Consider the following 12,907-nt stretch of genomic DNA (forward strand, 5'->3'; position numbering starts at 1 on the left):
GTTCCTCCTTAACCAAATCCTAGAAACAGTATGCTGGCTTAAAAGAGGTGCTCACCCATTGATGTCTGTCAAAATCAGATGCAGAATAGCCTCTCCTCTAGACACTTTCTCCACCTTCTGTAATAAAAAGTTGTTTTTAATGCATTCCAAGAATTTGTTGGATAATCTGTGCCCTGCTATATTATTTTCCCAGCAGATGTCTGCGTAGTTGAAGTGCCCCATCACCAAGAAGTCCTGTGTTTTGGATGATTTTGTTTGTTGTTTAACATGGTGCAGAACAGACACATGATGTCTCAAAATTGCTGTAACTGTACCAGTGTGAACAGACTTGATTGGAATGAGAAATGTTGGTTTAATGACATCAACACATTATACCTTTATGGAGTTTTACAGTCTAGACCGAGATGGGCAACTTTTTGGCCTGAGGGCCACATCAGGTTTCCGAAATTATATGGAGGACCAGTTAGGGGAGGCTGTGCCTCCCCAAACAGCCAGGTGTGGCCCGGCCCCGACCCCCCCCACACTTCTTGCCCCTGATGGCCCCCCGGGACTCCTGACCCATCCAACCCCCCCCCATTCCCTGTCCCCTGACTGACCCTGGAACCCCTACCCCTGACTGCCCCCCCGCCACCCCCTTCAACCGCCCCTCCTTCCTGACTGCCCCCTTGGGACCGCGTCCCATCCAACCACCCCTTCTCCCTGTCCCCTGACTGTCCCCGGAACCCCTGCCCCTGACTGCCCCCTGCCACCCCCTCCAACCTCCCTCCTTCCTGACTGACCCCCAGGGACCCCTGCCCCCATTCAACCCCCCTGTTCCCTGCCCTCTGACTGCTCTGACCCCTATCCACACCCATGCCCCCTGACCACCACCCCGAACTCCTCTGCCCTCTATCCAAACCCCCTTACCGCGTTGCGTGGAGCACCGGTGGCTGGCGGCACTACAGCCACGCCGCCCAGAGCACCAGGACAGGCAGCTGTGCCACCTGACTGGAGCCAGCCACGCCACTGCGCAGCACAGAGCACCAGGTCAGGCTGCAGCTCTGCAGCACCGCTGCCCAGAGCATTGTGCCAGTGGTGCATTGAGCTGAGGGGTCAGGGGCTAGCCTCCTGGGCCAGGAGCTCAGGGGCTGGTCAGGAGGGTCCTGCAGGCTGGATGTGGCCTACGGGCCGTAGTTTGTCCACCTCTGGTCTAGACAAATCTTGAGTCAGCTCAGATATCCATTTTTCCCCCTTTGCTGATCATATGTAACTTTTATTGTTATTCTGAGAAACAGTTTCCAGAATGTCTTTCTCCCTTCCCCAGTAATGAATACAAGTTAAATTGACAGATGATTACGTTTGTTTGCCTACCTCTTTTTTCAGAAGATCAATCGGTATAATGATATATTAGGTTTTATTTAGATATGGCCTGCTGAGTGAAAAGTACCTGAGGGTCTTGGCAGGGAGAGCGTTGTAGGGGGCACCTCTGTGAAAGCCTCATCACATCCATGGTATTGGATGCAGAGGGGAACCACAGACAGTGGCTTCCTTCCTGGGATTTTAGGAGCAAATACTCAGTTCCTGTCCACATTTTGGATAATCCTTGAGGGGTGGCCCCAGGGGCAAGGAATTGTAGGGGATTCCCTGTCTTTGCTCTGCATCACTGTGTGCTTCCAGGTGGCCAGCCACAGGCTGACTTCTGCAAAACGGTGATGATGTAGGAGAAGTGGACGTGGCTTGCCGCTTTCCTCCAGTGTTTTTGGCCATGTGGATCAATGCTCTATGTGGTCCCTTGTTTTTGGATGACACATCTACTTCTCCTATTGCATAACACAGCTGTGAAATCTGCAGCAGATCTCAAACATTTACCCAGTATGAGATCTGCTGCAGATTTCACGTCTGTGTTATGCAATAAAGCATGAAGTTGTTCTTCGTGGGTTTTCCATTACGGGACCTGCTAGGGCAGCAGAAATATATATTTTCTGCTGCCTTTGGATCTTTTGTGGTCATGCAGGGATCTTAAGGATGGGTGCAAATCGTATTTTACTGTTCAATGTTTGGTAATAGTATATTTATAATGGGTGATCAAGGAAAAAGCTTTGTATTGTACAGATTTTTGGCAGTCATAAATATAGGCTATTTTTTTTTACCTTTTTGCTTAAAATATTGCAGATCCTTACCACTGGTTTTGCTAAAATACTGTAAATTCTTACAGTAATCTTGCCAGCTTCCGTGCTGTGGAAACTACCCAGAATTGTTTTTATAACTGACACTGGTTCTAGTAGTTTAGTGGGAATATTTATTTCTTTTAATCTCTAACTGGCAGAAACGCAAATGCAGTTTGTGGTGGTTGTTTTTAAATCAAATTTTCTATTTCAAAAATAGGAGATTCAGGTGTGTGGGGCTTGAAAAAAAACTTTGCTTTGCTGGAGCTTTTGGAACGACTGCAGAATGGCCCTGCTGGCCAATGTGGAACAACAGAAGAAGTAATTGGCCAGTCTGGAGAGGTATTGATTCAAGAATGCTTATCTTTGTTTAAAACTGAAGAGAGAGTTCGTTTTTAGCTTAACAAAAATTAAAACCAAACACTTACCAAATTAAAAGTTCCTATGGTTGCAGAGTGTATGTATTGTATCTATACAAATCCTAGATCTCACCCAGCTAATAAACGAATTGCTGTTTAATTGTTTGCATTTTTTCAGAATAAAGAAGTACTAAAAACTTGAATAATTAATTTGTGCAATGAATATGGTCCAATACATATAGACTCAAGTAGAGGAAAAACCAAAATTACCACTTATCTTGCACACTTACGTTCACTGAAAAAGGTCATAAAACTCTTTTGGAGACTGCCACTCTTTATAAGTGTCTTTTAGCTGCAGTATTACAAAAAAAGAAAAGCTGCAACACCTCCTAAAAATCTGAAATTAATTTTTTTCTTTCCCAAATTTCATCCTTTTACATTAATTTGGTAAATGCATTAATTAGCTGTTTTGAGCATTTCCTGATGGCTGCTTATACACCAGTGTTATTGCAGTGAGATTGTGATTGAGCCAGTACCATATAATCAGTCCTAGAAACAATGTATTGTCTAAAAGAGGTGCTCACCCGTTGATACCCTGTTTTTGTTTTTTAAAAGAGACATTGGAGAAAGGTCTCGGATCTGACTTTCATTGTTTTTGAGCATCTTCAGTACCTATTGAATTCAGTTTGAGTTGTGGATACTCAGTACCTCTGAAAATCAGTCTCCTGTGGTTCACTCAAATGCTGAATTTTTTATTTCTAAAGAAGGGCTTGGTGAAAGAGTGCAGAATTTAAAATCACCCGTTTGGAGTAAGGTGAACGTTCCTCAGCAATTAATGATTTTAAGGGGAGTGAAATTTTTAGGCTTGAACAAGTTGAAAGTATCTAATCTAATTTATTTTCAATTATTGGAATAAAATATTAACGCAATAAGGTTTTTTTTGTTAAAGAGCATCATTCGTTGTGATGAAGATGAAGCTCATGTTGCATCTGTATACTGCACTGTTTGTGCCACTCACTTGTGTGCAGAGTGTTCCCAGCTTACCCATTCTACGAAGACATTAGCAAAACATAGGCGTGTACCTCTTGCTGAAAAACCTCATGAGAAGACCATGTGTTGCCAGCACCAGGTGCATGCCATTGAATTTGTTTGTTTAGAAGAAGATTGTCAGACCAGTCCCCTTATGTGTTGTGTCTGCAAAGAATATGGAAAGCATCAGGGTCATAAGGTACTGTTATTTTTCTATTACACTCATGCTGTTGGGTGATTTAAGAAAATAATACTTTTTTCCATTATTAATCACACAAAGAGAGGGAGGGAGTTTATGCCTGATCTTTGAGCCTTTTATCAAGAATGTCACTGCCTTTTTGTTCCTTTCCTTCACTGCATGCAACTGCTGTGGTAACAGTGCAATAACAAACAAACAAAAATCATTGTGATCTGTAAAACCACAGTGCTGTTCTTCATCTATTTATTAAGGCAGAAAGGCTCATCATCTATGCGAGCCACCAGTTTTGATAGTTGTTAGCTGTTCATGATGTAGAGGTTGCAACATCACCCAGACAATTTAAGCTCGTCTAAATAGTTTTTTTTCCTTTTTCGCTTTACATTTTATTAAAGATAGTGGGCAAAGACAAATGTGCACACATAGTTATTTGTGTGATTGCTAGATCCCTGTTTCAGTCGCATAACAAAATGAATAATACCTGATTTATTTAATTTATCAAAGATTACGTTTAGTCTACATTTTTCCTCTCTTTTTCCTTCCCTAATTCTTTTGCACAGTATGGGGGAAAACCTTATTTTAGCTGGGCTGATGGTGACTGGAAGGGAAACTTAGAACTGACATTTGGTATGTGTTACTTTTGATTGTAGCATTCTGTTTTGGAACCAGAAGCAAACCAGATCCGTGCATCCATTTTAGACATGGCACACTGTATAAGAACCTTCACAGAAGAAATCTCAGACTATTCCAGAAAACTAGTTGGAATTGTTCAACAAATTGAAGGAGGAGAACAAATAGTGGAAGATGGAGTTGGAATGGCCCATACAGAACATGTAAGAAATTGTTTTTCTCAAACACAACATAATTTTTTCTGTAGTAATCAAAATCTTTTAGGAGTGTTGTATAAGAATTATACATAAGAGTTCACTCAGAGTCCAGTCCTGAAAGTTACTGAGTACCCTCAGTTCTGCAAAGTCAGTGGAAATTGAATGTGCTCACACTAGGGTGACCAGACAAGAGGAAGAAAATATTGGGACACATGGGGGAGGGAAGGTTGCCGGCGGAGGAAAAAAAAAAAAATTGGAGTGCTGGGAGCAAAAAAACCCCAAAAATGGAGTGCCGCGAAATATCGGGATGCGGGACAAACACCTAATTATCGGGACAGTCCCAATTTTATTGGGACGTCTGGTCACCCTAGCTCACACCTGGAAAGACTGAGTCTCAAGAGAGATTCCAGGAGAACTTCTATCACATTGATTGTCTCCTTGATTTTCCTGAAATTAGAGCGGCTGTGGGGAGAACTATATACTTATACAGCATTGAGGTACTATGGCAAGTAGTTTGTCCATGTGTCCTCGTATGCTGTTGTATTTTTTTCACGTTATTTCTCCCTGATAGTATTTATTTTCATACACTGTATACGTGTAATAAGTAATTGTTTATTGGAATAACCTATGCAAGGGCCTTAGTGCTGGGAGCAGATATACAACCCTCACCAAAACTCTGCCTGTTGAGATCTGAATCTGCTGGTCAAAATAATTTAGAAGTTAGGAGTTGGAATGTAACACAGCACTAAGTATTATACTGTTTGGATAAAATGATTTTTGATTGTTAATTTTCTCTCTTTGATTTTATGACTTTACACTGTAGGTCCCAGGTACTGCAGAAAATGCCCGTTCATGCATCCGAGCCTATTTTTCTGATCTTCATGAAACCCTTTGTCGCCAGGAAGAAATGGCACTTAGTGTAGTTGACGCACATGTGCGGGAGAAATTGATTTGGCTCAGACAACAGCAAGAAGACATGACTATCCTGTTGTCACAGGTTTCAACTGCTTGTCTTCACTGTGAAAAGACTTTACAGCAGGTAGGTGATTAAGTGAGGTGTAACATGCAGCAAGTGCATAGTTCGGTCCATAAATGAAGCTTAGGTTATAAACTGCTAAATTGGACAATGCTGTGCTTTTAAATTTTCTTTATCGTGTTAGAAACACACTACTATAAAGTGAGATTGAAAACATTATAGTAATTATTCGTGATGTGAATATGGAGACACAGATGTGTAGCTCAGGCTAAAAATATAGGTTTTATTGGGGAAAGGTTTTACAAATTGCTGTTACTAAAATGAATAATTTATTGGAAATAAAGTCAGGGTGGAAAAATGTTTGCTTGGAATTAAGTGGTTCTCTGGAAGGTTTGCAACCCAAACATTGCAGCATTGTGCTAAGTATGAGAAGGAAGTTACCATTCTAAAGATAAAACTGACCAGTCTGTTTTCATTGTCCAAGATGAGTAAAGAGCAAAAAGTAAATAAACATATTTAGTAAAAAGGAAACTTTATTTTTAATTTTTTTTCAGTTTTGTCTATTTAATATGCTATTATTGTAAGACAGCTTTTTATTTTTTAAACATGATTTTAAATTGCTTTTATCTCTTTTAAGCCATTGGGAACTAACTCTGGTCAGATTTCATCTTAAATACTGACATTCTACTTAACTAAATTTCCCGGTTTTAACACCTAGGTACAGTTTTTCACCGTGTTATAGTGTTGCTGTATGCTATTAACCAATTGCCATATTCCAAGTCTGAGTAAGCTACGTTTCTGTGAATGGTATTAGATATTGTTCTTTCACATCACTGGGGGGATTAGGGGAAAGAAAGATAGATATGTGTGTTCTTTTTTTTTTTGTTTTGCAAAGCTCTTTGAGCTCTATTAGGATTATATTTGCAGTATAAAAGTGGAAAATGTGTCATTATAATTTCTTAAATGCATTTTTTGTAAATATAAATTTTGTTCTATTAGATTATTCGAAATAAAAAAGAAAATAGTTTTATTGCCATACATAATTATCTGCCCCTTTTTTTCCATTAAATGATTTACTAGTAGAAAGAGTGCTTCTGCTTTGTCTGTTTTAGGATGACTGCAGAGTAGTGTTGGCTAAACAGGAGATTACAAGGCTACTAGAAACATTACAAAAACAGCAGCAGCAATTTACAGAACTTGCAGATCATATACAGCTTGATGCTAGCATTCCTGTCACTTTTACAAAGGTATAGTCTTCAAAACCCTTTTCATATGTCTTCTATTTTCAACAGAATCTTGAACTGTCGTCTTTCTGAAATTCAAAATGTGTACAAATACACCTTTTAACCATTTTTTCTAGCTGAGACTGACTCTGATTTCGGAATACGGAGGCTGCCATCTTGCACTATGACACAAGATACTTACTCTCTGTTGAAATAGATGGGGAAAAAACAGTCACTATGAGTGCTGTTTCTATGTCCATTTGAATATATAATATATTTGCTACATAGATAGCTGTTTTTTACTTCAACTGCTATATTTTTCACTATTTTTAAATTTTATTTTAATCAAGATAGTGGTCAGGAGTTCTGAAAAAACAAGAGATGCTCTCCAGAAAGCAGCCCTCCCCCCTATATCCGTTCCCCCCCTCCCCCTGAAATGGGGAGTGGTTTTGTACAAACGCCAAGCCTGATTGGATGCTGGTTATTTAATTTCTTATCTGCCTATTAAAAATACAAAATAATAATTCCATTGCATATTTCCATTTACAGCATTCAAACTGATGTATTTCTTCCATGATTCTAATGGTGAATTTGTTCCTCTCATAGCTTAGCATTTGGTACCAACTTGGCAGCCTTCAGATTCTGAGTAGGTTTTATTGCTGAGTTTCAATGTGCATCTCAAAATAATATGAAGTTGTTTTTGAAAGAAGGTTGAGATGATTGTGAAATTTTGGTAATACACTAGAGTTTCCGTTAAGTGATTTATTTCCTAATTCTATAATTAAAGAATTTTTAAATGGGCTTTGGATCACAGTTGAACAAAAAGACAAGAAGTTTGAGAATATTGAAGGATGATGTTTGTTTGTCTTGTATATTTGGCTGTATCTTCATCTCTTCATTGTTAATGAGGGAAAGGAAACACTGTTGTTTTGAGTGACTTGCTGCTGTTTTCATTATGAAGTAGCAATAACAATGCCAATTAAGTGCTTTCCTTCAGGGAAACAGGGGTTTCAGTCTGGAGACTGTCTCAGTTGTGTACTGTGTTATTACTAGGGTTACTATCAAAATCTGTATGGTAGAACCTGAGAGTTACACCTCGGGAATGGAGGTTGTTTGTAACTCTGAACAAATCGTTACGGTTGTTCTTTCAAAAGTTTACAACTGAACATTGACTTAATATAGCTTTGAAACTTTACTATGCAGAAGAAAAATGCTGCTTTTAATCACTTTAATTTAAATGAAACAAGCACAGAAAGTTTCCTTAACTTGTCTAATCTTAAACTTTCCCTTTATTTTTAGTAGTTTACATTTAACACAGTACTGTACTGTATTTGCTTTTTTTTTCTTTCCCTTTGGGGGTGGGGGGGAGGGAGAAGGGGGTCTTTGCTGCTGCCTGATTCCATACTTCTGGTTACAAATGGGGGGTGTGGATGACCAGTCAGTTAATAACTCTGGTGTTCAGCACTGAGGTTCTACTGTACTTCAGTACTGCTTTTAATTTACTATTAGTAGATACTTCATGACTTGGAATCTTTACTACTTTGTGCAAGATATTCATGTGAACTTGCATGAAAGAGTCAAGAAGACAGTAGTATGTATTTTCAGATGTATTCCTAGTATTTCTGCAGCAAGGTCAGTGATTCAGAAGTGGAACATATAATTTCTATTGCACAGCTTTTCTCATTGATTACTGATGGGTAAGGTTAAGATTTTTGTCACGGTTATTTTTAGTAAAAGTCATGGACAGGTCGTGAGCAATAAACAAAAATTCATGGGGGCCCTGACCTGTCCGTGACTTTACTAAAAATAACGGAGGGGGGGGGAAGGAGGGAGAGAGAATTTGGAAGCTGTCTAGTGTAGTTGTTGGACGCTCCAGGACGGAATCTTGTCCCTCAGCTCAGGCCACCAGGTTTTTCTGCCTCTGGTGGTGGAACAAATTGGCAGTTCAGTTTCTCCTGACCATTTTGTTATATAATTTTCAATTTTTCACGTGGCAGTGAGTTAAAATATATCTTCCTCCCCCCTAGATCAGGTATTTGGCAGCATGGTGGTTTCAACCACCCAGATCTGCTGCTGCAGTACCTCCTCTCTGAGACTCCTCTGTCCCCATTCAGGTATGGAAGAGCTGTCTCACAAATACCAGGTACATTAAAGTGGTGTTCCCAATGTGAGGCAGCATTTACATACTTTAGAGGGTAAATTATGCTCTGTCTGTCCCCAGCCAGCCAACCCTCTTGCTGCCATGGCATGGTGCTCAGAGTAAGACCAGCATTTGGGTCCATCCCTGCCCTGAGGAACCAAAATTCCAACACAGAGTAGTCTGATCAGGAGCTTCTGAGCATTTGGGGAGACACCACCATGAGGACACCAGACAGCCAGCTCAGGGGGTATGTCCCTCAGCAGACCTGGGCTGGAGCGGGGAACCACAGAAAGAATCCAAACTCTTTGAGGTCATGGAATGGCATACTTGATACAGCACAGAATACAGTGTCATTCTCCAATCATATCTGAGTGTCCCTCAGATATGATTAGAGAATGACACTGTATTCTGTAGATTGTTGCTGAAAACCAACCCAGTTTTTTTTAAGTGGCAACCCAGTTTTTACTCAAGACCTTGCATACTCACTATGGAAGCAATCTCTGCAGGATGGGGAAGCATATTTGGAGGACAACATTTCAGAGTATACATCCTTTTAGTTCACTTCGACACCCCTGTCAGTGGTGTATCTAAAGTTAAACAAAACAAACAAAAAGCACCCCACAAACATGGTTGTATGAGATAGGACCAGAGGCCCATCTATTCCAATACGCTGTCTGTGACAGCAACCAATACCATCTGCTTCAGAAGAGGGTACAAGTAAGTACATAGGAAGCAATTAGCTGCTCAAAAGGGAAGTCTCCTGCTACCTTCTGTTAGAGGTTGGTCTGTGACTAAGACAAGAGTGTTTTTAGCCCTTCCAAAAGCGAGAGCAACCAGATGTCAGAGCTTCCCCATGGCAATGAAAATAATGTCCTGGGCAGAGAAGAATCTGCTACCTTTCAAGACAGTAAAGGTAAAGGTTACAGGAAAGAGGGAAAGGGAAAGTTGAAGTCCTCCTAGTTTTCCACTGACCTAGAAGCCATAATGGACTTACTAGATAGCCAAGGAACTCACACTGCACCTGCAGAAAAGCCCAGATATATTTGAAGCAAGGACTTTTTAATCCAGACCAGTTATATTTTGGTATACAGACAGAACTCAACCAGGAAATTTCATTCCTTGATATCAAATTTATGTTTGTGGTGTCAGTGGAAACAGAAACTTTAGGGAAGGAACTGCCTCTTTGTACAGAGCTCAGCACAGGGGAGCCCTGGCATCTAGATGCTACCATAATACAAATGTAACAATAGTTATGAAGTACTGATGGATATCTGCTACATTAGCATTTCTACAATGGATTCCTGTACAACCAAGCACCATAGAAATGAGAGCTCAGGGACTCGTGGTGTTCTGCAGATAGCTACATCAGACTTTTCATCTTGGTATCATCAGATGCCAACATTAATCAGAATGACAGATTACATAAGTCAGTGGCTGGCCTTCCTAGTCACCATTAGCTCCAAAAGGCAGGTTTTGGAATTAGTTCCCCTATCTGTACAAGAACCACATTGGTGGCATTGTGAGGGTTTCTTATAGCTCCAGAAACTTTCTGTTTAAGGCACGTTCCTCTTTCCACAATTCCTGGCAAATGGTTCCCCCATCATTTACTGAGTGGGGTTCTGTAGTGTAGGGAGTAGGTCAGACTAAATGATCATTATGGTTCATTCTGGATTTAAAATCTATTAATCTATAAATTGGTCTCTAAGGTGCCACAAGTACTCCTCGTTCTTTTAACTTTACAAATAGTGAGACGTTGCATGCCACAGAGATCCTGGAGTTTCCTATAAAGACAGTGAAGATGTATCTTTTAGCTTGTTTTCAGTGTTTATATATTTTTTTCACCAGGACAACAGGGTACATATTGGACCAAAAATGGAGATTCGAGTTGTGACCCTAGGATTAGACGGAGCTGGCAAAACAACTATTTTGTTTAAGTTAAAACAGGATGAGTTCATGCAACCTATTCCAACAATAGGTATGTAACTGAGTGATTTAAAAGTTTGACTGATTCATTGTTAGGAATAACAGTATAAAAAGTGAACTTTTCTCTTTTAGGTTTTAATGTTGAAACTGTAGAATATAAAAATCTGAAGTTTACTATTTGGGATGTAGGAGGGAAGCACAAGTTGAGGCCTTTGTGGAAGCATTATTACCTCAATACACAAGGTAGGATTGCTAAAACATTTAGACTGTTTGTTTGGTTTTGTAGTTTGTGCATTCATTAGTGCCAAAAGAATATGACTAGAAATCATTTAATCATAGAAAATTGACATAAAATAAGTAGTTATGTGTAAGGTGAAGTATGGGTGCTAGATTCATGGCCTAAGAAAATATTTTGGACCAGTAGATCTTGATGTCTGCTGGAAAAAGTTGCATTCTTTGTAAATTCATCAGCTCCATAATTCATGGAGCCATAACAAAAATTAGAACCTCTGTTAAATTAGTTTTAGCTGACAGTGGACAAAGATGTAGCATTCCAGAAGTTCACATGGTGATAAGTAGCACTTTACATGTGTAAACATTTGATAACATTTGAAATTAAAATACTCAGCTTTACAAAGTAATGTAACTTCTGACCCAGTACTGCAGCACAATATCCAATCATAGTTACATTAATACAGATAAAAACAAGTCTATCAGAACAGGTTTGCTGTCCACATGGTAAAACGTTCTTCTGAATGTTACTGGCATGAAAGTGCCTACTATACTTTTGGGCACTGAATTATGGCGATGTCCTAAGTGGTCTATAGTTAAGTTTGTTTTCTATTTAAAGTGGGGTTCAGATTCCTGAATTAAATATTTCATGAAATCATTCCTAAACACACAGACTCTTTCAAGGACAACAAACTTCAGTTTTCTAGATGCATTCTTCAGAGCCGCCTTTGCAGAATTCTGTGACATTTTAAATCACTCTTCTTTTAAAAAAATCATTTTCAGACTGTAGTGATCACCAACATAGGTCTTTTCTCCTATGAGAGAAGAAGATGGGCAGGACTAGGGTGAGAATTGAAAATACCAACAGTTAATTTGCTTCTTTGCTATAACTGTTTTCTTTTTCCACTGTAAAAGCTGAGAAGCTCTGAAATTTATACAGAGAATTACTGTTCTCCAGTTCTGCCTCCTTAGCTCATTAATTTTCCATGGTCTACAACCCCCATGAGTTCCTAATAGTAAATGACTCTATGCCACCCCTTCATTCATGCCATCTTACAGCCTCTTTGGCATGTAAAATCCTCCTACAAGTATACATAACCTTAACTTAAGGCTTGTCTAGATGAGAAAATTGCACTGGTTTAGATAAAGATGTGATTTTAAACTGATTTAGTTATACTGGTGCAAAGCCATGTGGACTCTCTTATTTTGATTTAGTGTAAATTGATTAGGAATTGCTTTAAGCTAAACTGAAACAAGTGTCCACACAGGGCTTTGAGTTAGTTTAACTAAATGGGTTTAAAAACAGATTTAAGTTAAACCATTGCAACTTCCTTCTGTAGACAGGGTCTAAGATGCTGGCTTTTGGGGAGACTTTTTTTTCAAATAAGTATGTCTATCTTTTTTTTCAAATAAGTATGTACAATATCTTAATGCTGAGGTTTGAGTAAATGTGCAATTCTGAGACATGCAATCTGTGCATTGTAGGTGGTTCTATGTTGAAAATAAATGAGAGTTTATGGAGTTGAGTCAGTGCATTTGGGTATTATGTCTGAGTGTGTGTGTAACATGTGTTGCTATTTTTTTCATAGCGGTGGTATTTGTTGTCGATAGCAGTCACAGAGACAGGGTTAGTGAAGCACACAGTGAACTTGCAAAGTTATTAACAGAGAAAGAATTGCGGGATGCCCTACTGCTGATCTTTGCCAATAAGCAGGTATTGGTGAATTTTTTTCTACCTCTTGTTTCTTTTTAAAACTGTAATTAACACAAACTTTGTGAACTGTCTGCCATAATTAAAAAGTGGGGATGGGGAAGGAATAAAATTTAGAAGTTTTTCCTTAATGTTTAGTGACAATATT

The 12,907-nt window shown here is 39.4% G+C and overlaps 1 protein-coding gene across 2 annotated transcripts in view; it reads left to right on the plus strand.

The window, feature by feature from the left end:
* Positions 1-12,907, plus strand: part of TRIM23 (tripartite motif containing 23) — a 30,568-nt gene that overhangs the window by 14,318 nt on the left and 3,343 nt on the right. For both annotated transcript variants that reach the window (XM_054032135.1, XM_054032137.1), the window contains 8 exons: positions 2,365-2,486; positions 3,453-3,731; positions 4,379-4,561; positions 5,379-5,594; positions 6,644-6,778; positions 10,740-10,869; positions 10,950-11,060; positions 12,638-12,762. In XM_054032135.1, the coding sequence (XP_053888110.1) occupies positions 2,365-2,486; positions 3,453-3,731; positions 4,379-4,561; positions 5,379-5,594; positions 6,644-6,778; positions 10,740-10,869; positions 10,950-11,060; positions 12,638-12,762 (1,301 nt within the window). The remainder of the gene's footprint in view (positions 1-2,364; positions 2,487-3,452; positions 3,732-4,378; positions 4,562-5,378; positions 5,595-6,643; positions 6,779-10,739; positions 10,870-10,949; positions 11,061-12,637; positions 12,763-12,907) is intronic.

Source organism: Malaclemys terrapin, chromosome 6, assembly GCF_027887155.1.
Source record: "Malaclemys terrapin pileata isolate rMalTer1 chromosome 6, rMalTer1.hap1, whole genome shotgun sequence".
Taxonomy (NCBI): domain Eukaryota; kingdom Metazoa; phylum Chordata; order Testudines; family Emydidae; genus Malaclemys; species Malaclemys terrapin.